The sequence below is a fragment of the Rissa tridactyla genome, chromosome 11 (genome assembly GCF_028500815.1).
Source record: "Rissa tridactyla isolate bRisTri1 chromosome 11, bRisTri1.patW.cur.20221130, whole genome shotgun sequence".
NCBI lineage: Eukaryota > Metazoa > Chordata > Aves > Charadriiformes > Laridae > Rissa > Rissa tridactyla.
The window spans coordinates 10,738,583-10,765,018 of NC_071476.1; the positions used below are offsets into that span (position 1 = coordinate 10,738,583).

At 50.0% G+C, this 26,436-nt stretch overlaps 2 protein-coding genes across 4 annotated transcripts in view; one reads left to right on the forward strand and one right to left on the reverse strand.

Annotated features, from left to right (window-relative positions):
- Positions 1-19,648, forward strand: part of STK32A (serine/threonine kinase 32A) — a 35,075-nt gene extending 15,427 nt beyond the window's left edge. The window contains exons 6-13 of one of the 2 annotated variants that reach the window (XM_054217437.1): positions 3,013-3,050; positions 8,230-8,319; positions 11,839-11,936; positions 13,796-13,912; positions 16,062-16,187; positions 17,199-17,327; positions 17,638-17,702; positions 18,132-19,648. In XM_054217437.1, coding sequence (XP_054073412.1) covers positions 3,013-3,050; positions 8,230-8,319; positions 11,839-11,936; positions 13,796-13,912; positions 16,062-16,187; positions 17,199-17,327; positions 17,638-17,702; positions 18,132-18,225 — 757 coding nt within the window. In that variant the 3' untranslated portion in view covers positions 18,226-19,648. Of the gene's footprint in view, positions 1-3,012; positions 3,051-8,229; positions 8,320-11,838; positions 11,937-13,795; positions 13,913-16,061; positions 16,188-17,198; positions 17,328-17,637; positions 17,703-18,131 lie in introns of those variants that run through there. The other variant, XR_008468851.1, reaches the window with a different exon arrangement.
- A 2,392-nt stretch (positions 19,649-22,040) lies between these two features.
- Positions 22,041-26,436, reverse strand: part of DPYSL3 (dihydropyrimidinase like 3) — a 36,292-nt gene continuing 31,896 nt past the window's right edge. For both annotated transcript variants that reach the window (XM_054217749.1, XM_054217750.1), the window contains exons 10-14: positions 25,244-25,385; positions 24,720-24,890; positions 23,934-24,113; positions 23,194-23,356; positions 22,041-22,722 (exon numbers count right to left, since the gene is read on the reverse strand). In XM_054217749.1, coding sequence (XP_054073724.1) covers positions 22,634-22,722; positions 23,194-23,356; positions 23,934-24,113; positions 24,720-24,890; positions 25,244-25,385 — 745 coding nt within the window. In that variant the 3' untranslated portion in view covers positions 22,041-22,633. The remainder of the gene's footprint in view (positions 22,723-23,193; positions 23,357-23,933; positions 24,114-24,719; positions 24,891-25,243; positions 25,386-26,436) is intronic.

Consider the following 26,436-nt stretch of genomic DNA (forward strand, 5'->3'; position numbering starts at 1 on the left):
TTGGCACCAAGATTTTTCATGGCCAGTGAAAAAATATTTGAACTCTTGCCACGCATTCAAAGACCTGCAAAATAACAGAGGAGGTAGAGCTTTCTCTGGTTGAAGAGGGTTTGGCTCTGGACGGACAGATGTGCAGCTGTTTCCTACTGGTGTTCTGGGTAGCGCACACCTCGGGGGTCCAAGGGTTTGACGGAGGAGCTGGTGACAGGGAGTACAAACAGGGAGGGCCTGGCAGGAGAGAAGATTATCTCATTTATAAATATCGCTCCAGAAGAGCATTCTTGTGAGGTGTAAAAATAAAGCATGGTACAAAACTTAAAATTGAAATCATGGTATCATAGAGTCATCTAGGTTGGAAGGGACCTTTAAGATGAAGATTAACGCTTGTTCATGTCTGTGGCGTTCAGCTGCTGTTTCTGAGCTGTGAAGCAGAACGGCTGACGCTCGGTGTGCCCACAGCACGTCCTCCACGACTGCCGAGAGCCCCGGAGGGGGTTTGCTCTGCATCAGTTGGAGCCAGACCACCCCGGGGAGAGCTCCCACTTTCTCAGGAGTCTCAGCTTTCATGCTGCTTGTTTTGTTTTATACCTGCATAGATTTCTACTCTGATGCCCCTGATCTCAGCGGGCGGCTGCCCCAGCTCACCATTCAGGCTTCGACGGGCTCCCTGTGGCGGGACATGAAGCCGGTGTGCAGTGACAGGGATGTTGGTCCGCTCTGCCCGGCACCTGCTCACCAGCACCGAACAATGGATGAGCATGAATTAAACATCCTGAAATGCAACTTGGCTGCTGCTGTCCTGGGCAGCGAGGGGGGAATCCTCCTGCTGTTGGCTTGGCCTGAGCAAACTGAGTGGAGCACAAATGGGAAGGAAGCACAGGGAAGAAATCGTCTCTGTTAGTGGTGTGTTAATGTCAGTAGTGGTGTTTGTAGGCGAGGGGCTGGGAGTTCTTCAGGATTCAGTGCTGGAGAGCAAGTCTGCAGAAGGAGGCGACTGTTCCTCGTAACAATGAAGGACATGACAGCTATGGGAGCAGAAGGTGCCCAGGGGCTGCGGTCCCATTATGAGCCATGTCCCTGCAGTCCTGTGGCCATCAGCATCTTGTGGCCGTTGGCATCGCTTGGCCATGAGTATCCCATGGCCATCGGCATCGCCAAGGGTGGGCCGGTGTCCCACTACGGCTGCAGGGTGAGGGCAGGTACAAAGAGGACACCATGGGGCACAATTCCTGGGATATCCCAGAGGGTTTTTTTGTGAATATAGGGGGGAGAAGCTAAAGTTCTGGCTGCAGTGTATTTTTCAAGCAGCTATACGTGTTTAAGGTGAATCGAGTACAACAAAACATGTATGACAGTCTGTAAAATTTGCAAGTTATTCAATAAACACTGTCATGCAGGTTGTCCCAGGGGGACAATATTAGATTGATAAAGTGACTCAGCTGCGGCAGTTACAGTGCAGTGCAACATCTGTAACCGGGAACATCAGGAGACAGGCAAGTGGGTTTTTATTTTGCCTGAACAAAGCTGTGCTGGGGCAGCAGACACAGACCGATGGCTGGAATTATTTCCCACCTACAAGTAGAAGAGTGGGAAATATTTGTTAATTTTTTCAGGCTAGGAAATGGTATAACCAGTTTATAAAAAATAAGTACACAAATAATCAATTAACAAAATGATCCCTGTTCATTGTTTGCACCCTGGGAATGATCTCACCGTGCTGGTGTAATTCCATAGGCTACGTACCAGACTGAGTGAGATCAGAAAACACCCCAGAGGAACTAAAAAAATTAATAATTGAAAAGTTGAAAATTGGATGAGAAACAAACACCTGTCTTTATGGTTCATTTCAAAACTTTGAAAATATTTTTGTATCAAGGGATTCAAAGAATCCATTTTTTTGAACTCTTTTTGCTGAAACGTTTGTTAAAGTTTTTCCTTAAGTTAGTATTTTCTCAAAAATGCCAAGTGTGGCATCACCATTTTTCGCTATCAAATACAGTATTTCTGACCATCGGGACTGGTCGGCTCCAACCTGTGGCAGTTTTGCTGCGCTTCTGGGGCAAACCAGCCGCTTACCTGGAGCCACCCCGTTCTCTTTTGCTAGAGATGCCTGTCCCTGTGCTTACCTGTGGGAAGGGGGATGGCACGGGGAAGGTAACTGGTATTTATGTCCCACTGGAAGTAGCTTGGGTCAGAAGATGCCAGGGAACTGCAAGCTATTACATGGTAATTAGATACGTTGTCTTTTCTTGATTCCAGGTGGCTAGGTGAATTCAAACTTTATCTTAGTGACTGCATTTTTAATGCCTGGTGGGAAGCATGAGGACGGTCAGGGTCGCTGCACGTGTGCCTGCCTTGTGATCTCCTTGTGGGCATTGCATTGCCAGGTGGCAGATAGCAGGTGAATGGGCACTGGTGTAATTAGCTCATTAAAACCAGGTAATGTCTTGTAAAGCCACTCAGGCGTACACACTCAGCGTATCAGGTGTACATTTTCTCCCTTCAATAGAAAGCATTTCCCTACAGCATTGCTACAGGTATTATTATTCTGTTGTTTGGGATTTTTTATTCAGGAACAAAACCTGTGCAGAACCCATTTGTTTCTAGAACAAGGATGTTAAAATATTTTTATTTTTACTGAGTAAATGGGGAACAGCTCTCAATATAGTATTGAAACAGATTAAGAAGTAAAAGGGGGGAAAAAGATAAAAAGCAGCCGTGACGTTGTGGGTGGACTAGCTGGGTGCTGCTAGACCAGACCTTGGCAGCCTTCACAGCCGCAGCACTGCACCGCTGTTCCTGCTCTTGTTCCATTAGTCACTCTGATGCCTACATCAAACCCTGCAGGAACATCAGAGCTGAAGACCCCCAGCAAAGATACCTTCTAGGGCCTGATGTCTCTGAAGTGTGTCCCCCCCCAGAGCCTGGGCTGTCCTAAAGTGTCTGCAGCCATGTTTCATGTCACTTTTCTAGGCTAATGGCTCTCTCCCCTTCTCTGCCTTTTTCTCTTAGAGACATCAAGCCTGACAACATTTTACTGGATGAGCATGGTAAGTGCCAGCTGCTCTGTGGCCATGCATATGCATAAAAGCAGAGTCAGAGGCAGGACATCCAAGTTCAAGTTTAGGTGCTTGCTGTTTTCCTCATTTCTGTTGCGTTCTCTCCCTCAGTTCAGTTCAGAACGGGACCATCCTTCCGTGCTTTCATTGCTGTCTTTTGCTTTTTGAGGGGCAGCGTCGTGTACCTCTGGGGCGCTGGGCACCCCGGGATGCTGCGGTATTTCTGGGGGTGTCTAATCTGACTGACTGACCTCCTGGCGTCTCTTGGAGGCATTGGCAGGGACAACACATTTTGCCTAGCAGACCTTATTTTAAGAGCTTCTTGGCTCTTGCTTAAAACTTACTCAAAATGTAATTATTTGAATGGAAATGCTCATGTGTGTAATGCAGGCTGTGTGTAACGTATGCTCACAAACACAGTGAATTATGGTTGAAGAGATAATCTTCATTCAGATGTTTTCTTTTTTCCTTGGGCATTTGCCCTTGGGAGGGAGCTCCAAAGAGGAGTTGGGTCTGGGTATGTTATAGATGTTGCTATCATTTTTTTCTTTAGTCTTTTTCTCAGGCAAAACTCTAACTTGCATTACTCTCTCGACACACTTTTTCTCCTGACAAAGCTCTCACAGTGAAGAGTTGTCTGATATTTATTAGCTTTTAACTCATTAGAAAAATACTTTGTCATTTCGTATTTTTTGAAAATCCATGTAACTTGCTTGTTGTGAGAAATCTTTACTAGCAACCGTAGCAAGGCACGCCAAGAGAAAAAGTCAGTGCAGGGACAAGGCATATCTGAATTCATTATCACTTCAGAGGCTGTAATGGGGATGCTGAAGCTCCCGCGGAATCTCCAAGGCTCTCCTGTGTGGCTGGGGTTGCCTGGAAGCACCATTTTGCATATGACCTCTAATTTCAAAGTGCTGGCTAATTATTTATTTAGGAGCTGTCAGCAAACCTGCTTCTGCCTCCAAGCGCCATAGCCTCTCTTTTGCCTCTCTTGGTTCTTCTCCTGCTGCTGCCCCACGTGCAGACGGGTGCAGAGACCCGTCCTCCCTCCCACCGAGGACCTGCTGGTCCAGCTGTGGCCGGGCTTCGGCACTGCCGCGGCCCAGGGCCACCCTCCCGGCCAGCGCTGGTGGCCAGCGCTGGCAGCCAGGGCTGTCTGATCAGCCCTCACCCTGGGAAGCTCCCAGGTGACCTGTCCCTGTGTTCCAGAGACCCCCATGCCCCGTAGGGCTGGGGTGACACAGCCGCCCGAGAGGGAGCCAGGAGCAGGAGAGCCGTGGAAATGTAGGTCAGCATTCCCCGAAGACGGGAAAAACAGGGGGAACAGCTCTGCTTGTCTCTGCAGTTGGCTTCAGCTCAGTGGGATGTAACCTGCAAGCTTCTATAATGACGCTGCAATTTGGGTTGATTTTTGAGCCTGTTCTCTGCTCGCTGTGATGTTTTAACAGTTGCAGAGGTTTCAGAGTTATTTTCTGTGGATGTACCCTTCGGTGTCCTTCTGACTATGACTACTTATATTTCTTTTCTTCATCCATGGCAGCAAAGGTGTATCCTCTCATGCATACAGAAAGCTTTGTGCAAACACAGTTCAATTTTTTTCTTGTCCCCAGAGCAACTGTTATTGTAGCATGTTTATCTGTATTTAGCCTAGTAGATTGTGCTTGTTTTTCAGTATCTCTTCCCCCGTGGAACGGGCTGCAGCTCCCCATTGCCGCTCCGCTACCTTCACCAGGGTTTCACAACTGTGATCACAAAATATCTACTATTTGCTAGCATCAATTTTTTATAATGTTCTTGATTGAAACCAGTCCCCTGAGAGTATGAGGCACCTAAAGACTATCAGCAATCAGACTGCCGTCCTGCAGTTTTTAGACTTTTCTTGCCACCTCACTCTGCCCTTTGGCCTATCTTCCTTTCCAGCTGTGAAGCACCTTTCCAGCTGTGACTCTGTGCCCTTTCAGATGTACTCACCGAAAGGCGCCCATGGCTGTTACAAACCGCAGCGCCCTTTTTGCTGCAGTTAATCACTGATGAGGCTGCAGGAGCCCTTGTGCACATCATCTGATCTTTGTGTAGGAGACTGGTTCAGGTTTTTGGTGGCACAAATGCCTCTCATGGTGCCACATGTTGAAATGTGTTGTCCCACTGCTGCCAGTCATGAACTTAACACGCACCTCATGCGTTTCCCTCTGTCACACTGGTCAGTGACATTCTGTATTAGCATATCGATTTCATCTAAGAAATTGAAGTGAGCCATAAATAAAGTGGGATATCAGGCAAATGTATTTCTATGCAATAAATAAAGCAGCTGTTTGACATCAGAGATTGGTATCAGGTCCCACAACAAAAAAATCCTCAGCAGATGACCACCTGCAACAGTCATTCTCCAAGCACAAAGTGATTTCCTCCTTTAATGATAAGGCTATCGATTTGGCTCAGTGACAGCACAGCTCACCTGGTAATAAAAGAATATAACAGATGGCAGTTTCCAGGAATTGTGACTAATTCATCAGGAGTTTTCGTCTGGGTCATTTGTCTAACAAAATTGAAGAAAAGCTCGGTTTTATCTCTAGTAAAACTCAGGTTTTTTGCAAGAGCCCCGTAATGGCTTGTACCTTTCTTGCACCACTGCCAAAGGCTCTCGAGGGCAGTGCTGCAATGGGTGAGTTCTTGCCAGTGCAGGGCACACATAGCCCATTTTCTCTCTAATCTCAGGTAAGAAAGTTACGGCACAGTCTGTCCAAGAGCCTTCATGAGCCACAGCTCCCAATGCCTCCAGTTTCGTATTCTTTAAAATGTTAGGCTAGTTGAATCTGCAGAGGCCTTATACTTTTTGCACAAAAGATGCTCTAGAAAGGTGAAGAAATTAGCAACAGAGGTACTGAATATAATAAAAAAATTCTTTGCCTTAATGGAGAACCAAAGGCTTGATCTGAAAGTGGCAGTTTCAGGCAGGGAGATGAGCTTCGGGCAGGACACGGTGTGGAGCGCGGCTCTCTCCAAACTGGCCGCAGTTGGAGGCGCTGAGCAGTCAGGAAAACGCGAGCCTTAAAGTTTGGGCCTCAAGCTGAGCAGCAACACCCAGCACTTCGCTCTTGGTTGCCGGTAGCTGCCGTCCCTGGTCACCCCATCCACCCCTGTCCATAACGCCGCTGCCACTGCTCAGCCTCGTCGCACCGCCCAGAGCTGCCTCCCTTGGCCTCATGGGCCTGAGCTGGTAATTCCCCGTTGGAAAACTGGCTAGTTTAAAAAGCTTGTGATTTATTTGAAGCGAATCATTTAAAAGATGCATCCAGAGAAAGGCACGTTTGTGCTTGGAATATCAAATTCTTAATAAGTCTTTATGATTCATATTTATGAAAAGAGCTCCCCAGAAAGTGGAATGCAAGCTAGAGATTAAATAAAAAGCAGTGCAAGGACATAAAGGACGTATCCAGACAGGACCGTGGTATCTCATTCTTTTCTCTCAAGTACTCCCCAGCTATTTTGCCCGATCGTTAGTGTGCAGAGTGAGGATGAGAGGGTCGGTGTGTAACGCAGGGTGAGCAGCCAGGAGAGACACATACCCTTGACGGATGTGTCGGGTGCCGCGGGCAGGGGGCAAGCTCTGACCTCTCGCTGGCTCTCCCCAGCAGTGCCCATGGCTCAACGGAGGGACCTCAAATTTTCCTGTCTTCCTTCCAGCTCAAGCCTGGCAAGCACCGCAGATTTGATATGGAATCTGTCCAGGGTGCGTTTTGCACTCTAGCCACGGCCAATATGGAGTGTGGGCAAGAGGCTCCCTGCTTTACACACTGCGCTAGCGTTGAGGAGACACAGGCAGGAGCATAGTTGTGATACAGTGGTTTTGGGTGAAATCACAAATTCTACTTTTATTCTCCAAATTTTCCCAGTTAGATCAGATATCTGCAGCAGGGAAATTTGTATCACTGTTGTCATATAACAGATATGTAGGTGCAATTGTGAAGATTTACGTAAATGTTTCATGGCATCCAGACAAGACAACAGGAGTTTGTTACCAAAACATCAACTTTTAGACATATAAAGGTGATCTTATTCTACTTTTACTTCTGAACTCAAGCAGCAGTGAATTTCTAGCTGTTGAAGCTGATGACTGAGGGAAGTATTGCCATAGCATCTCCATCCATAGACAGCCACTTTGATTCGATCACTGTGGTTAGAGGAAACAACAGCAATTCAGCCACCCTCTGTTACTGCAGAGGAGGGTGATGAGTCTGCAAAACGCAGCATACAAAACATCTGATGCCTTTGATAACGAGCCCAGCTCTGTCAGGGCTGAGCAAGTCCGGTGCCTTACGAGGAGATGCCTGAGGTCAGGAAGAAGATGACTTTTGAAGCCAGCACTGAATCAGAAGAATGAGGCTGAACCAACCCACAAGTTTCAAAGAAATTCACTTGTATTGGTCACCTGTATGGCTGTACGTGGTTGGTCTCCTCACTGATGGGAGTTTAGAGAGTAAGCAATAATAAGATAACTGCTTGCAAAAACAAACCAACCTGCAAGTAAAAGAGCAGGCAAGAGGTAGGTGGAAGCATTTCCTTTCTCATCCCTGCAAATCACAGCCACCTCTTATTTTCTTTTCAGTTTGCAGGCAGCAGTTGTGCATATTGTAGCAGTGAGAGCAGAAAACATTCTTACCCCACAAGGGTTTTCATGGTGTTACAATTTCTTGTGCAAGGCTCTTTTGCTTGCTGCCAAAGGTATTTTGTTCCATTCCAGAGACGTCCTCTAAAGAGGAAAATGGAGAGAGTGTTTAGTACCTGGGGACACCAAAGGGCAAGTAGCTAGAAAGCAAAAAATACCACGGATTTTGTTTTTTTCCAAAACATAGTGGAATTTTTTCTGTGAGAAAAGTTCGGTTCTCTTTCCCCCAAAATTTATTAAGACTCAAAACAATCATCATTAAATGCCTTCTTGGAGAACTCCATATTTTGCCCCCCAAAAGGTAAATAAGGGGATTTGATGTAACAGATGCATCTCTAAGCAGCCTGCGAGCTGAAATATTTTCTATCACTTCTCCCACCAGAATACTTTTTTCCTGGAAACTCCTTTCCATAGAGTATTTTAGTTTAAGTTTCTGATTCAAAGCTGTCTCTCATGTGAAGTTAAAGCAAATCAAGTTACACATTAACCTCTGTCTTTCAGGACATGTGCACATCACCGATTTCAATATTGCCACGATGCTGACTAAAGAAATACAGGTCACCACCATTGCTGGCACAAAGCCATATATGGGTAAGAACGGATGACAATTATGTATTCTTGAATTGCCATTTTATGGGTTTGATTTGACAGCTGTGGTGGGATACGGATGAAGGCCTTTTAGATGAGAATTTGGTCTCTTTTCTTCCCGATATGCGACAAAATGCATGCGTTTGTCTGACACGCGGACCAAGCTCAAGGTGCTGCAGGGGAGCGTGGGGGGAGCCCCCCCCAGCAACACCCTGACACAGCTGGAAAATATGCGTCCATCTACTGATTTCACACAACAGACCAAAGCAAGCGTGCTGTAAACACAGATTTTAGTGCTGTTATGCCATGCTGTACAGCATGTTTTTGATCATAAACTAAGATAGTTGCACTCCTGAGATCCCAGAGCATTTCACAAGCAGCAGTCAAGCCCTGTAGCAGTGACAAAATGCTCTTGCTACCCTTGAGAAGGAAAATGAAGCACAAAGTGTTGTATTTGGTCCCTCAGTGCATTAGCACAAGTCTTACACTGCTGCATCACTAGCAATAATTTGAATTTTGGTATAAACTGGCTGCTTTAAAAACTAGCTTTACTCTGTGCTTAGGCCAAGTGGGTGGACTTAATAGTTGCTGTGTTTCTGGGCTGCAGCCTCTGCTCAGCGCGGTAGGGAAGAGCCCGTGCTCCAGCGTCAGGGTGACGTAGCCGAGAGCATAGCCGTGCTGATGCCAGGTCTGCGTCAGGAAGCAGTGAGCAAGGTGTTGGCTCCGAAGGCCACTGCTGAGGACAGGCTGCTGTCCCCAGACAGCAGGACGGAGGGCAGTTGTCACTGGGGTCTGCAGAGCACAGCAGCGGCAGCTCCGCATTGCCCCGGGGAGAGGGAGGCACAGCTGGTGCAGGAGTGGCTGCCACAATTCGACGATAAATGCTGAGACTATTCTTTCAGTCTTTCTGAAAACCCCTCCTATGGTACCGATGTTGCCAGTAGCAGCAGATGTGGCTGTTTCTGCCAACGAGTGAAAACCAGCCACGTGCAGCCCTGGAGATGGAGCTGTACGGAGGGGAAAGCCACAGGTGGGCTCTGGTTCCCCGGTGCTCAGCCCGTTCTCACACCGACCTGCCCATGGTGTGCAGAGCACAGGGTTGGTGCCGTGGAAGTGGGGTACCAGCCTCCAGGTGCCCACGGAGCTGAGTAGCTGCACTGGTTGCTATGGTTACATACCATCCCCTTCCCCTTCTTTCTTCAGTTCACAAAAAATGCAGGTTTTGGGGAAATCTTTTTATCTCCAGGCAATGGCATGGGACTAATCCCAGGCAAGAAGACCTGTCAGGCAGCTGTAGCAGTGCCAGGGCGGGATGTTCTCCTGGGGCAAAGTGGCTCTGGAGCGGGTGGATCACTCCACAGCAGCCTTGGGTCAGCTGGAGAAACAGTTTTCATGAGCAAATCAACACACGTGCATGGAAGGAAGACACACCATGATTGCTCCCTATGCAGACCTCCTTTCCCTACTACTCAAAACAAATTTGCTTTTTTTTCTTTTCCCCTTTATAAGGAGATGTGGTTTAACCCCAGCCAGCAGCCAGGACCACGCAGCCGCTCACTCACTCCCCCACGGTGGGATGGGGGAGAGAATCAGGAGAGTAAAAGTGAGAAAACTCGTGGGTTGAGGTAAAGACAGTTTAATAAGCAAAGCAAAAGCCGCACACAAGCAGAGCAGAACAAGGAATTCATTCCCTGCTCCCCATCGCAGGCGGGTGTTCAGCCATCCCCAGGAAAGCTGGGCTCTATCAGCTCCATCAGGCAAACGCCATCACTCTGAACTTCCCCCCTTCCTTCTTCTTCTACATAATGCAGCCTCCCTGCAGCAGTTGCATGGCCAAATCCCTTAGGGCGATGCCCTTGGAGTCTCCTTTTTTATCAAGATGACCAAATTGACCTTTCACCTTTGCACCACCAGTGCAATCCTTTTAAAAAGGAAAACACGCACAAAAAGAAGGCAATGCTCCCTGTTTTGGTTTTTTAGTGCAATTCTTTCCTCCCAGCTCACACATAAAATCCTACAGTATTTTTTTTCCTTAATCTCAAAAGGGAAGTTTATTGGCTAAGAAGGAGCATTTCAGTCTGTGCCTTCACCCACTTCCTATGAGCTTGGTAACCTCCTCCTAAAAAGCTGTGGCTCTCGGGCTTCGTTCAGTAAAATTTACTTTTCCCTGCCAAGGGCGCAGTTGACACTATGTCTGCGTTTACACTGCATATTAATGTTTGGGAAGAGCTGCTTTCATTCACTGTGTGAGGCTGGATTTAGGCTCTGCCAGATTGAAATGCTTTAAATATAAACAGAGATTTGAGTAGGACAAGAATAGCTTTCTAACCTGAGGGTCTGCTGAGTTGAGGGCAGAGCGGCTTTCGGGGGAGGTGAGGGGATATTCAGTCCAATTTTTTGCCTAGAATGAGTGAGTTAGGGTTAGTCCTTATTCTGAAGCACATTTGCTGTGGGATAACAGGCCAGTCCTGTGTCAGCAAGAGGAGTTTATTCTTTCTGGGTTTTGTGGGTAGAGCAGCACGGAGGGGAGTGTGGGGGTGCCGGGTGCCAGGTGCCGCGGGAGCACAGCAGCGCAGGAAGGGCGCGCTGGGATGCTGGGCTGTGGTGCTTTGTACAGGGGAGGAAATTAATAGGATCTGGTGAAGCTCTCGGTCATTATATAGGGCATTCTGCAATCCAAATGAAGTGGATTGTGTTTATTGAATGTTAAACATTCCAGTTACAAAGGTGATAGCACACCTCTTTCTCAACGCCATCCCACCATTTACACACATTCATCAATTAAGTTTTGTAACATTCCACTCAGGTCAATTATTGACAGTCCCATTTCACTGGCGGGGAGAATAAGGCACAGAGGAGCTGAAACTCTTGTTTGGGTAGAAAATGTTTCATACTGTGCTAATTGCACATGTAGTTACTCAGCAGGGTCAAGGCTTCAAGGTGTGTCTGTTCCGAGGGCAGGCAAATATCTGGGCTAAGCTGGCGTGCTGGGAACTGGGTCAGGTCTGGCTGGCATGGCCATGGCACTCGGCACCGAGCAGGATGCAAGGGCGGATGGTGCTGCTGCGCCGCAGGGCGGGAGAGCAGGGTGGTCTGCGCAGCATCCTCCACGTGGAGCCTCCTCGGTGCAGGTTCTGCACAGTGTCCCGCACGCTGAGTCTCCTCAGTGCAGGGTCTGCACAGCATCCTCCACGCAGAGCCTCCCTGGCACGGGGTGTTTCTGCATCACAAGGTGAGGAACCTGACAGAGCTCAAAAGATGAATTGCTGCAGGGAAACCTGTGCATTCTGATTCCTGTGCGCCTCAGCGGTGTTTTGGTAAAGGACCAGCCTACCAGCTGCTTGCCATTGTTTTGAAGAAAAAAGCAGAAATTTTCAAAGGTGTGGTAATGGGTAATATGCTAATTTGTGTCCCAGGCAGAACAGCAGGGGTGCTCTCTGTGGCACGGATCAAGCATTCTGCGTTGCTCATTTCCACTTGAGATTGCAGCAAGGCAAACTTTCTTTTTTCTGTATTTTGCAGCACCTGAAATGTTTAACTCCACAAAACCCACCGCCTATTCCTTTGCTGTGGACTGGTGGTCGCTGGGAATCACCGCCTACGAGCTGCTCAGGACCCGGGTACTGCGCGCGCGTCTCCTGTCCCGGTCCGACCATCTCTTGCCTTAAACACTCTGTTGGAAAGGTTAATGCCCTGTAACAGGGCTGGAAGGGCTGAGCCAAATTCAAGGCCTTAAGGGTTATTCCAGCATAGGAAGCAGAATCCTCATCTTCACCAGGGTTCTTGTGATCGCAGCAAAGAGCTCAAAGAGAAATCTGTCGCATCATGGAGTGGCACGTTGCAACAGTTCCCCGCGGTGCCCAGCGGCCGCTGGGTTGGCCTGAGCTGGGCGAGACAAACCGAGCTGGTCACAAGTGACAGCTCCTGAAGTCTGGGCGGCAGGGTAGTTTACTTTGAGCTCCCATCCTGCAAGGAAAAAAGAAAACTTGAAAAAAAATCTCATTGCTGTTGTAATAAGACTTGATCAGTTTGAGCAAAAGCAAATCACAATGTGTAAATTATTAATAAAGCACAATCCCTGCCTGTCACATCAGCGTTCTGATGATGAGCGTTTTGGACATGTTGTGGAAAAAAAGTGGGAGAAAATTATTTAAATTACATTCTTCGAAGCAAAAGGTTGTTTAAAATCTTGTCAGGCTAGGAAACTTCTTTCAGTACAAGTATGTAAAACAAGTTTTTAAGAAACTCTATCATCAATCTTTGCAGAATGCCTAAAAAAATGTTTTCTTCGATATATTATAAAGAACAGATTTTCATATGAATTTGAGTGTTTCAAATTGTGAGTGATCGAGTTAGTACCCATTAGAGAGACTTGGTTGTCTGACCTGTTGGGAAGCAGAAGCCATGTGCTGCCTGTAAGCTTATTAATATAATATTTTAGTTTTCCATTTGTAACATTAAATGAATTGGAGGACTGGTCATCACATTGACTTTTGACTTGATGTCACTGTTTCAAAGTTGGGCTTAGAAATGCTGTCAGGTGTTCAAAGCCGAGGCACAGCCATGGTGAGATGGTGGCACCAGTGGTGGTTACCGCATGGGGGGAGTGAAGGGAGACCTGGAGGTCCATCTAGTGTCGGTACATGTTAAGCACAATGCACCTGATTGGATCTCACAGTTTCTAGATACTATTTTTTAAATGCACCTCACCACCCTGAAATGCCGTAAAAATCTGGGAATCAAAAATCTCTCAAAATGGAAGCACTCCACCGTTGTAAATTCTCTTTCAAGGTGAGGCACGTTGTTGTAGTTGGGAGTTAAACATGGGGGTGACTTCACCTGGTCGGTGACGCCGGCTGTGCATGGCCTGTCATCTCAGACCGCGTTTCCCGGTGCTTGGCTGGTGCCGTGCCGCCAGGAACCCTCGGAGACGGCTTGGCCGGGACACTGGGCATGGGGCAGAAGGGACATCCGGAGTGCGATGTCACACCTGGGACTTGTAACCCTTCCTGGGACATTGTTTTTCAGGTGATTTGATGGGTGGGAGAAATCCTGCTCCTTTCTACTTGTGTCATCTCCAACACGAGTGAAGAACTGAAAACAGCAGCACATTTTGCAGTGAATATTGGGGATGCTCTAACCACAGCACTATATATATAAAATCCTTTTTGATAGCCCTTTAAAGACACAAATATTGAAAAGGCCAAGCAAACACAAGCTGGGTAATGACTCTAGCTTTTGGGGGTTGCCTCCTATCTGTCATGCTGTTTAAATATCTAGTTATTACTGTTGTTCTTGCTGACATTATTATTTTGTTTATTTCAGCTGAGCTATGATCACACAGGGAGAGGCTTTCAACGGGAGGCTTGGGGAACGTACAGGGAGACTTTCTTTTGTGCTTCTTTGCTCTGAAAAGATTTCCCAAGGAGTCTGAAAAAATAGATAAATTAAAATGCTTTCCTTGTGGCATTTTTCACAGAGGCCGTATCATATTCGTGCCAACACTTCCACAAATGAAATCGCTCACGTGTTCAGGACAGCCACAGTGATGTACCCCGCTGCTTGGTCCACGGAGATGGTGTCGCTGATCAAAAAGGTGAGGGCAGGGTGGAGGTGGGTGGCGTGGGGTGGGATGTGTCGGATCTGCTGAAAGCAGCCGAGTCCTTCCACCGGGCTTTGTGGCCTTTGCAGTAAATTGTGGGGATTCGTTGCAAATTGTGTCCAGATCTGGTGTTAGTGACCTTCAGATGGCACCATACGATAAATAGGCAGCTCGTAACGTTGCAGCCGCACTAATGTGATAAGCACCTCGCAGCGCTGCAGCCCGGAGCGATGGGATGCAGGTTGTGTTGGCTGCGGCTGCTGCCAGCGCGGCTCTTCCAAGGACACGTGTAGTCTTTGCTTCCAGAGCTTCTCCCATAACTTTGTCTCTCTACAATAGCACAACTTGGAAGCAGACATTAATATATGTGTCAATAGATTTGGCAAAAAGTCTGTGTAATATTTTTTTTTTTAAAAAAACATTTTTCCCAATAATGAAAAGATTTGCAAGAAGTGCTGATACTGTTGAAGTCCTTTGATGCCATGAGGTTTATGCACACCACTGTAATTTTTTTTTAACAAAGCTTTTATCAAAATTGCTTCAAAATCATTACTGGAATAATTTTGAAGTTGAAATCGTGTTTGAAGTGAAGCCATGTCTTCAATAAACAAAACCAATGCTTGACAGTGTCAGAGACTGCTTGCATACGGTGTCAGCAAAGCTGAAATACTGAGGCTTACCTAACAGCACTCTCTGCAAATTTTGGAAATTATATAAATAATTTTCTAATTTTCAAATAAGTGTAGGCAATAAAGTAGTACTTAATGTAGATTTAATCTATATTTTTGTTCCAAATAACATGTGGAAGTATTTTGTCCTCTCTAATGAAATAGTCTCAAACTTTTTAATGAAAATGAGACGTCAGTTCTTTGCTGAGACAGAATCATGGCGTATTTTCCAAGAGGAAAATTGAGGAATATCTCCATTTGCTTAAAATTAAATGTAGCTAATATTTCATTAAACCTAACAGTAATATAGGGATATTTCCTGCAGATGTCCTCTGTGTTGTTACGTTGGAAGTTTTTCCCTGGAGCACACCGTGCCTCAAGCCATATAGGCTCCCTTGGGAATAAATAATGCAATGTCACATTATTTAAATTTCCAGGTGCCCCTTTGCGTCTGATTTAAGACCCGTGTGTATTATATATGAGGCCAACTGTGGCTCCGTCCTGGCTCAAACATCTCCTGTGACTTTTTGTATTTATTAACGTTCAAGGCAAATTCTCATTCGTGGCAGAGCCGCGTTGCTGTCATTTGGACAGGAGCGGAACTCGGCAGAGGGAGGGTGTCTCGGTGCCGCTCGCCCTGCAGAGCCCCCGCTGCCCACAGCCCTGCACCCCAGTGCGGGGCCGGGGATGTGGGTCTCGCCGCGTCCACTCCTCCCCGGAGGGCTTGGATCCACCCTTTTTCCTGGAGTTTATGCAATGTTGAATCCTTGAATTCCAGAGACAAACCTCGATCATTTCCTCCCACACAAATAATTCCTACAGCAATGTTAAAAAAAATGCTGAAAATAATCAGTGTGAATCCATTATTTCACACTGGAATTGTATGTATGAATATTCCATCACTAGAGTGAGAAAACAGGGGATGCTTTACTGATACCGTATTAAATTGGGAACACAAAGACACGACTTTAACTCCCCGTTCTGAAACAAATGCTTATTTTTAACCTTGGACAAATTGTCTAAGGTCACTGTGCTGCCTCATCAGCTGCTCCTGACATAAAAAGGGGAATAAATAGCTTCAAAATGGTGAGCCCCACGCACACGCTGGTGAAGTGAGTCTGAGCTAGAGCAACAGAGAGAGGCGCCCGCTGGAGGTGCCGCTGTTGGTGCGGTGTCACCAACCCGTGTCGCAGGGTGAGGCACGGCCCACCCTGGGGTCCAGCCCAAACTGGAATCCATCGCCGCAGCCCCTGGCGACTCACGGCACCCTCCAACCGTCCCACCCGCCGCGGGCAAAACCGGCGCCTTCGCAAAAGGCAGCTGCTGACAGATGCCCACTCAAAGTGTGACAGTCGTGTCCCTGCCCCAGCCGTCACCCGCTGTAACTCTGCCATAGACACCCTGTATGTTCCTCATCTCTGATTTCGCATCCCAGGGTCTCCCTTTCTCACCTCTTCATTTAACTCTCACTGCAGTTGCTTGAGCCAAACCCCGAGAAGCGTTTTTCTCAGCTGAAAGATATCCAGGACTTTCCCTATCTGTCAGATGTGAACTGGGATGCTGTTCTGCAGAAAAGGATAATGCCAGGATTCATTCCCACGGTAAGGCAATTTGATTTTAAAAGGTTCTCGATGTGCCCAAGTGTCCCACGCTGCAGCCTGCCCCCCCCCCACCCTCCGCCTGGCCCCAGATCATGTAAGACAAGTTCTTACAAATTTTGACAAGAACATCAGATGTGTTTCCTGTGGGTCGAATAACGAGTAATGGGGAATGGCTACAAAGTGTGGGTGCCCCAAAATTGATCTGCTCTGTTTATAATATTCCCAGAATTTCTGGGTGCGGGACGCTCCGGAGTGTGGCACGCCAGATGAAAGACAGGCTGACGGTGCCTGCGAGCCCTCCTGCGCTGACCCACCATTCTTAGCAGCCTTGCTGAGAACGAGCTGCTCAAATGCAAAACCCAAGGAACAGACACAGGCTCATTAGCAGCCTGGAGATCACCCGCCATTTTATGATAATTATTTCTTCCTGTAAGGACTCTCCCTAACAAGCCCATTGTTCACAGTAAAATAACAAATGCAGTACCTTAGTGTTTCTGATCCTTTTTTAATTGGATTAAAGCAGCACAGAAGTAACATAACCCTTCCAGAAAATAATCCAAGGACCGTTGCGTGCAATGTTACTCCGACTGTTTTTCAGCCAAAGAAAAGTTGGGCTAAACTATGAATATTTGTTAACTGTACGTATTTCCCCGCTCTGTTGCTGGTTTTCTCTGTGGTGGGTGCTCGTGTGATGCTTTAAAACCAGTTTTGCAGGCTGCTGGCCCCTCCCAGCAAAGGCACAGCCCAGGCAGAGCGACCATCCTCCTCACCTCGAAGCAGCCAGAGGGCAGAGGAGAAGCAGTGAGCACAAAAAGAGCAATTGTCACACCTTGACAAGGTCCCCTGGCTGTGGGAACTGATAAAATATGTAAGATGTACAGCAGGTGCTTTGGCTATGTGTGCAGTTGGAATAATTTTTTACAAAATTCAGCTCCCAGATGCAGTCCAATTTATGAGAGACTCTTCAAGCCAGGCTCTGATCACTTAAGGCCACCTCTCTCTCCCCTCCAGAAAGGCAGACTGAACTGTGACCCAACCTTTGAACTGGAAGAAATGATCCTAGAATCCAAACCGCTTCACAAGAAAAAAAAGCGCTTGGCGAAGAAGGAGAAAGACACCAGCAAGAGCAATTCCTCCCAGGTGAGAGCAAGCAGATCTTTCCCTTGTGACCAACTTTATTCCCAAGACTCTGCCACGTCTTCCCTTGGTGGAAGGCAGCTTATATACACACTGGTTTTGTATGAGAGGAGAGTCTTAATGCCCTTCTCCACACTGCAGTGCTAAAGATGCTCTATACCTAAAGATATCTCAGTATCTCCTTGAAATTGTCCCTGTAATGTCTTTCTGTGGCAGCTGTGAAGACTGGACTAGATGACCTTTAAAGGTCCCTTCCAACCCAAACTATTCTATGATTCTATGATCTCTTTATTTTTCTATTCGAATGCAAAAGGCCTGCCACCTTCAAAAGCACCTAGAGATGCTCCAGAGGGACTTCATTGTTTTCAACAGAGAAAAGTAAGTACTGACACACAGGCAGCATCAGAGACTCTGGCCTTTGACAGAGGTGGGGTGTGGGCCATCTTGGCAAACGCTGCAGATGGGGGTTTAGGAGCCCAGTGAGGCGGCGGTTGAGGAGAGCGGGTACGGGTGAATGCCGGCCGACCTGTCGTCTGACGGGGGGCTGACGGGGTGTTTCTGTCCCTGAGCTGGGGGGCTGGGCCCACAGCCACCAGCTGCAGTCACTGCCCCGTTTGTGCCAGCAGACAGGTGCTGGGGGGCTCAGGGTGCGGGGCCTCGGAGCGCGGGGGCTCAGCGCAGCCCCTGTGGGGCGAGTGGCCACTCATGCCAGGGATCAGGACGCTCCCAGGCGGACATGTCACTGCGTGGGCCTCGGCACTGCCTTGGCTTTCCCTCACAGCTCGACCGTCCCTTTCTCTCCCAAAGGGTGAGACACCACCACAACGACACCCAGGACACCATAACACTGGCCAAAAGCAGAGGCGTGTGCGAGGAGGACAACCAGAACAACAACCTCTGAGAGCAGCACAGTGCGGTGCTTCCTTGTGGGGCCAGCGTCCACCCGCTCTCCCACCGGCATGGCGCTGGGCCCCGGACTCGGCCGCTGCCACCGGGACGCTGCCGACAGTGTGGGGCCAGGGCACCTGCTGCCTCTGTGCCCACCCCGTCATGGATCCTGGGCCTGGGGACAGAGGCTGTGGGTCCTGCCCCCCCCAATTTGCCACAGCCATTATTGCACCTGCCTTGGCGGTGGGAATGTGACTGTGTGAAAATGGTGGAGACACTCCATGTTCACCCTTTCGGCTTGGCAAGCCAGCATCACAGCCTGTGGTGGGGGCTCCCTCAGCGCAGCCGAAGGGCTGAGTGTGCTGCATCATTCAGAGAGGTGCCATCACTAGTGTCACTCGTGGTGGTGGGTCCACGACAGCGCTGTGGATCCAGGCTCTGTGGGGCTCTGGCCTCCCGCAGGGGCTCACAGCTGAGGCTTCAGCTGGAAGAGGCTGCTCTCAGCTCAGGGTCTCCCCCAGCACATAGCGACAAAGGTGGCCTCCTGCGAGAATCCCGTGAGTCTGGGCACGGAGGGCTGGAAGCGGCAGTGATCTCCTTCCTCGGCAGCAAAGGCTTCCCATCCAGTTCCCCCTCTCCATGCTGGTTCCTGTTCCCAATTCTCGCAGAGCGGCGCTGGCAGGTGGGTGGCCAGAGCCTGCGGATGTGGAAATGAAGAGGTAACAACCGGCCACTGGCAAATAACCGGCATACAGATGCTTTTCCAGGTCAGCCTGAAAAACCTATTTACCATCACACTAAACTGCTGCAACTCACTGAATCTGATGGGGTTTGGCTTCCAACATCAGAGGTAAATTCAAATGTGTATTTTTAATCACTCTGCCATTGAAATCACACTTGATTTAAGCAGCTACTGTTCGCAGCAATAGCTGTACTCCTGGTGCAGTCTTTGCCAAGACTGACATTGGCCAAAGCTTCTCTATTATGGTAATGCTGGGAATGATGCTATTATTTAAATGCTTTGGCAGACCTGACATTTCACCTCCTTATTTAACATTTTTACCTATTCTCAGCAATATAATGAATGCATGATGACCTGTTTGCTTCCCTTTTGCCCGAAGGTATTCTTTATATCCCCTGTGCCTTCCTGTTTTTCTCTCTGGCTAAATCCGATCAACTCAGAAAAAAAAATCGAATAAAACCAACAGCAAATGAAAGGCTCCTTCCCAGATGATCAAAACTCCATGTTACTTCTGAGGTCACTTGCATAGCAAGGCAGAATGGGTGTTCCTCCTGCCTAGAGCCAACTCGGACTTTACTGGGCTCAGTTTAAATCTGCTTGTCCCCTGGCTGAAGACTTTCTGACACCCTCTGCCTACAGAGCTGTGGATTCAGTCCATTACTGACACAGAAAAAAAAAAATCAAGACTGTTTGCAGTAGACTTCCTAGTGGTTGTCATAGCTGCTTCTGATAGACACGTGAATAATCCCTCTGTCACTGGTGTGATGATGGCTGTCTGGTTTGCTTTGGGAAATGTGTGGTTTATGCATGTCCACAGGCGAGTGGCCATCCCTGTGGCTGCTGGGAGCGGAGTGTCCCCGTTCCCCCGAGCCTGCCTGAATCCAAGGCAGGGGATGGCGTGTCCTGCCCGTCTGCCTCTGCAGGGGCACGTACCAGGCATCCCAGCACTGAGCAGCTCAGTCGTAGGTTGCGCCTAAAAATAAGCTTTAGTTAGGTGTCTTCCGCTTTCTGGTCCCTCGTACAAGGGAGGCGGTGGGGTGTCCCACCCCCAGCTGCTCCCCAGCCAGCATATGCCCTGGCTGTCTAAGTGGCTTTGTGAGCCTTCCCGCAGATTGCGATAGGTGCTGAGTCTCCTCCCCCCCGGGCCATGTCTCCTGGGGGATGCAGCGGACAGGCCGAGCAGGGCAGTCCAGCGTGGTCACAACAGGTCTGTTCAGGGTCCCATCCGGGCCCTCTCCCACCACTGCCGGGGTACAGATTCTCTGGGCAGTCTGGTCTGTGGTGGGTGATGCTGGGGGAGCGCATCCTCTTCCTGACACGGTACCATGGCAGTACCTTTACCTCTGGACAATAAAGATAAAGCAGCCCCCCAGTTTCAGCTAACTATAGCAGTTTGTTTCCTGGCATCACATGAAGGCGCCGTGGGGAGGGGAAGCCGGTTCTGGGCAAAGGCTGCAGGGACTGAGGGTGCAGCACTGGCTGTGCAGCGTGCCCTGGTTTGCTCTGTGCAGCTGGCAAGCGCCCTGCAGGCGCATGGATTGATGCACTGCAGTACCACCACCTCCTTCCACACCCTGTGCCTGGTAGCCTGCTTTTATTTGCTCAGGTCAGGCTCCTGGCACAGTTGCCGCACCCCACCGTGTGTGTGCAGGGCTGGGGGGGCAGAAGTATCGCTGTACCCTGGTAGTGTGGAAACAACCCAGTGGGACAGTTTGACCCTTTTCTGTCCAGGGAGCTGCAAAGCTGGAGTGGAATTACTTCACCAGTAAGTGGTTATCGGAGTCCTCAAAGCGGGTCACTGCAGTGGGAAAGCCACCTTCTCCTGCCAAGCCCTGCACACTCACATTAGTATCACTGTGTTCTTGCTCTCCCCTTCACCAGCCATCCCTGCTTTCTAGCAGTAAGGCTGAGCAGGATAGGGCTCTCCATGTCTCCCTGCCCTCAGACTTGTCATTCCCAGGGGGGCCAGCCAGAGCTCTGGCACGGTCCACAGGGACTGTCCCAACAGCCGTACCTGTTCCCTGTGGGTAATGGAGAGGTTCGTACACCATAAATGTGTTTATCTGGAGGCACACACAAGGAAACTAGCCCTGCGCCTCACTGGGGAAAAATCTATTACTGCATAAATACTGTTGTACTGACTGACCAAAAAAAACCCCAACCTCGAGTACTTAAATGGTAAGAACATTGCATCTTTAAAAATTCCCCAGAGACTTCTACAACCATCTCTCCTTTTCCCTCTTCCTCCGTAAACAGAGGCACAGTCTCAGCTTAATCACTACCAGGCAACAGGGAAACATCTTTAATTACTTGATAGCAGAACTTCACAAAACTTGGAAGTATGAACAGCCTTCCCCACCCCTGGCACAACTATTCTGGCATGGCCCCTTCAGGACTGCTCCATGGACAACTTGTACTGTCTGAGTTGCAGGCATGTAAAAATAAATATGTCAAGGTCAAATACTTAAGGAAGAAAAAAAAAAGTGTATTTATTTAGCACAGCCTAAATTGACACTTAATTTTTGTAATATTTAAAACCAATCAAGTTTTTTTTCTTGCATGCTTTGCAAGCTTTAGAAGGCTGCGGCCCTCAGTTTGATAAACCCCGCTTGATAGAAGGGGAGCATTTAACTCACAGGTGCCCACAGAAAACAGCCTTCAAGCCAGCCCCAGCTGGGCAGACCCAAACTCCATGCCCCGGCAGTGCCACGGGGAGCCGGTCTCTGTCACCACACAGGTGACAGGCACAGCTTGCACCAGGCGTTCACAGCCCGCAATGGCCAGGTTCGGCTGCAGCCAGGGAGCGGAACCACAAACTGAACAGATTTCTACCTGCAACATGCTATTTTGCCAATGCCTTTGCTTTTGCCTGAGCAGCTACGCCAATACCCCAACACCGGCAGCAGCGAGCACCGCACGGTTTCCCTCTGCAGCCTGTCCCTGAACGGCAGCTCCCCCAGCTCTAATGCATCCCAAAGCCCCTCCTGGAGCCCCGCTGCCCAGCTCACCCACGGGGCACGCTCCGCAGCAGCCCTGCCCAGCAGCGGCAGCCTGGGAAGAAAAAAGCCAACCAGCAACATGAGCTGTTTGAAGGAACAACTTTTTTTTTTTTTAATAAAGTGTACAAAGTAGTAAAACTCCTTACACGAGGTGCTGTGACAGCTGTTACAGAGATGATTCAGGCTCCCCCATGGGCCTCGTGGTGAAATGCCGATGAGCATTGGGTGGAGATGAAGGACATGAACACAACACAGACCCACCTGCCCCTACAGCTCCCATGAACCTGCCCTCCCCGTCCCACACTGCGGTCCCGGCCGGCCCCCACCACTTCGCCTGCCCGGCCATTTCACCGTCCCGCACCGCAGCATCCCGCACGCGTTCAACACCAATAACACACTGAACCGAGCGACCTGTCTGAGCGGCATGCATACAGAAAGGAAGAGTAAAAACACAACCCGACCGAACCCACAACAACAACAACAGAATTTTAAGGCTATGCATAAAACAAAATGAAGCAATATTTTTAAAGCTAGGTAGCAAGTAGCATTTGTGAAACATAAGGCTTGAGGCTTATTGATTCTTCAGAACAGGTTTATTTGCCTTTCCTTCTTAAACACCAATGTACCATTTTTCTTCCTTTGCTTGAACAGGGATTTTGTTTCCTCCTCGGCAGGGACATTTAACTCAGGGAGGTTATGTTGGAGCGGCCTCCCGGGGGCGCAACAATGCGCTTGCTCGCTGAGCGAACACCTTCATCAATCTGGGTACCTGGGAGGACAAGAAAGCACAAAGGGAAGGGGGAAAGCAAAGTTAAGGGCATTTTCTTCACAGGACTGGGCAGTCAGGCAGCCTGGGGTCTTGCTGAAGGGCCTCCCGAAACTTTCTACAGCAACCTGCTCCCTCTCCAACTCCGGTAATGATCCCGAGAGCAGCAGTGGCTTGAACATCTCTGTAGACACTCCTCCGTGAACAGACCCCCACAGCAAGAGCAGGTCTGATGCTGTGCTGGCACCTCCATGGCCACAGTCTGCCTTGTTTCTACTGCAAGGTGCAGTGGGGCAGAGGGCCAGCTCCAGCCATATCCTTTAAGGGACACATGGGGTCTCACCCTGCCATGCTCCATTCTTGTGGTCAGCTTGCCCCAGGCCATCTCCCAGCTGCCCCCTGCCCCAGGCCAGGGGCTGGGACAGTGTGGCCAGTGGCCCTGCGCCCTCCCAGCCCAGCCGCCCATGTGTTCACCTGACAGGCTGAATCCAGACTGATGGAGGTTCCTGACGGGGGGTGTCTGCCGCGTGGGGGACCCCCTAGTTGACCCCGCAGGGGTGCCCCCCTTGGGGGTGGTGGTCAGGTCAAACACGGGTCCGTCATACATGCCCCTGGGCACGGCATGCATGTCCGACATCTGTCACCAGAGAGAAGAGGACAGTGACACTTCTCTGCTCCCAGGGAGCATCCTGCCACAGCAGTGTCATGTTCCAGCGATCCTTGGTTCCCCAGACCCACTGCAGAGGCAATTCCCACTCTGCTCCTCCGTCCTGCATGCCCAAGACCTCCCTGCGGTGTTGAGGCCTGGCACAGCCCCACCGCCCACCTCCTGTGTGACGGCCTCCCTTCACTCCCCCCTGCAGAGCCCACTGCAACGGGCATGGGTTTGTGCTGCACAGATGGGGAAGGAGAAGGCCATTTTGCCCAGTCTCTTTGTTTTTAACTCAGCATTTCCCTCCAGACTCCTGCTGCGGCAGGAGAGCAACAACGGCAGGCATCACCCACTGTTAACCCAGGCCAGCATCTGCCTCTAAGGTCAAAGCTCTCTACCCAAGCCTTAACTATCCCAACTGTAGGTTCAAAACACACCAGTTTGCAGCACTGTTTCCAGGGTCCAGTGAGAACAGTCGTGGAAAACCTATCAGTTATTAGGGAAAAAGGCAATTTGGCTAACAGTTTCCCAACTCTGTCTCCTGGCATCCCTGTCTCCTCACCCTCCTCCTGGCTTTGATGCGCTTGTAGACATAGTCCGGGAAAGGGCTGCTGGGCAGGAAGCGTCCAGTCCCCTGGGTCACATGCAGGTTGCCATCCTCCAGCATGATCTTCCCCTGGCATATAACAACCAGCGGGGCCCCACGTAGCTCCATCCCTTCAAAGATGTTGTATTCAGCTGCCTGCAGCAACGAGGAGATGATGGTCAGGAGGGACATGAGCACTGCCTGCCCACGCAGGGCTGTTTAGTCCCCACACTTCGCTGCTGAAGTCACCAGTATGGGGAGAGGACACCTGTAACAGCCTTGCCTGCCCCAGAGGCTTGCTTTAGTTCACTAGTCCATCAAACTAAGAAGCCACCAGAGCTCCCAACACGAACCAGGACCTGCTGTTTCGGAGCTCGGTGTGAGCAAGGGCTCCAACAACAGAGGAGGGCAGGACCTAGGCTTGAGGTAAGGCATGAACAAAAATGCTGGCAAAGCAAGGAAAGATTTGTACTTGGAAGAGGAACCCAAGCAAGGAGAAATTCATGTCCTTACACCTGTGTGGGCCAGGCTCGGGAGAAGAGCAGCACAGCAGGTGAGAAAAGCCCCATTTGCAGAGCCCAGGGCTCAAAGACGCCCTTCCCCACAGTCACAGCCAGCATGGCCCGGAGCCTGGACTCAGTCCCTCCTCCTCAGAGCCCAGCACGGCAGGGCAGCACCAGCCTCCCAGCAGCCAGGTAGCCCTTACACAGTGCTACTCGCATTCCACCCTCTAGCATTTCCACAGACGAGCAGAGGACTTACAGATTGATGGGTTTTTGCCGTGACGATCTTCACTGCATCAGGATCCCATATAACGAGGTCGCTGTCTGAGCCCACTGCTATTCTCCCTTTCCGTGGGTACAGGTTGAAGATTTTTGCAGCATTAGTGCTCGTCACAGCCACAAACTGGTTTTCATCCATCTTTCCTGTGGCCTGCTCAGACACAAAGAGAACTAAGCGCTCTTTTGGGGAGAGTAAGAGCCCCAGGAAGCACCAGACTCACTCCCACACAAACCACTGGCTGGCTGGGGGCAGGCCACTGCAGCTGGTCTTACTATTGGCACCAGACAGACTGAAAACCGGGGGCATAGTCACAGCTCCTGGCTGCTCACCCTGAACCCACGACAGCTGCCTCTCCTGCTCTGGCTTGTTTTGGCTCTCAACGCCAGAGAGGAGCTAGGCAGCTGGAAGCCCAGCTCTGCGGGGGCGAGAACACGGGTGTCTGAAGTGCCCGTCCACCCCGTCCGCTCCACTCCGCTCCACTCTCTCCCTGGCGTGACTCTTACCACTGCCTTGTCCCAGATGACAGACATTCGTTCCTCTATGCCGTTGGTCCCTTCTGGGATTGCCGTGAAGTTGTCTTTTCCAATTGCTTTCTGCGCGGTGCTGAATGTACAGTGGGCACTTCCCGAAACCTGCAGGTCACCACTGAGGGGTGGTGGTAACAAAAGCGTCATCAGCCGTTTCATGGTCAGACAACAGCAGGGCCACGAGGGTCACGGATCTCCTCCTGGCACGGGCAGCCCTGGCTCAGCTCTGTTTTACTCTGCACCCCTGTTTCTACAGCCCCTCAGTCTGAAGACTTCCACCCGGTCTGGCCCCTGTGGTGGCCGTGTCACCCGAGAGCACAGTGGCAAGAGAGCTCTGCCACACCACGCTGCCCGCCTGGGGCACAGACAGCATCCTGCACCCAAGAGGAGTCAACAGCTCAGCTCCCCAGGAACAGGGTGGCCTTTGTGTCAAGCCAAAAGATGTCCTTCGATACGAGACTCCAACAAAGAGAAAAGACAACTCAGGTCTGCCTGGGAGAGCAGTCTTTCTGCCATATGAGGAGGAAGAGGCCTCTCCATGCAAGGACTGTCCCCCACAGCCAGCCCTTTTGTTGGGTACTGCCAGCTCCTGCCTGCCAACGGGCAAGCGCAGCCCTCCCCTGCCCCACGGGAAGCCTGCTGTGGGCCGGCATCACCCCGCCTCTGGGAGAGGGGACGCAGCTGCAGGCGTAGGCTTATGGGGGGCTGAGCCTGTGGGCTGCCCACCACTCCCACTGCCAACCTTCCCCAGCGAGGAGAGCACCTCGGCCCGGCTCCAGGGCTCTGGCCCGAGACGTTTCATCTGGCAGGAGCTCACCGAAGGCTGCTCTCAGCCGTGCACGGACGCTCACAGCACGAGCTGCAGCAGCCAGCAGTGCATCCTGAGAAGGTGTGTGTGCAAGTGCAGGCTGGCCCAAGCTGCAGCATCTCCACCACATCACTGCTACAACAGCAAACGCCCCTCACTCTGAGAGTAAATCTGGGAGTCAGGACTCCCCAGAAGCAGCTCTTTCCAGGAGGCCCAGAAAAGCTTCGCTGCAGTGCTCTACAGCGGTTGCTGCCCAACGCATTATCCGGACCCCTCTGCCCAGAAAGGGTCACCAGTTGGATGAGATGCCCCGACCCATCCTGTTCCTGACAACGACGGCAGAGGGCAGGAACAGGCAGAG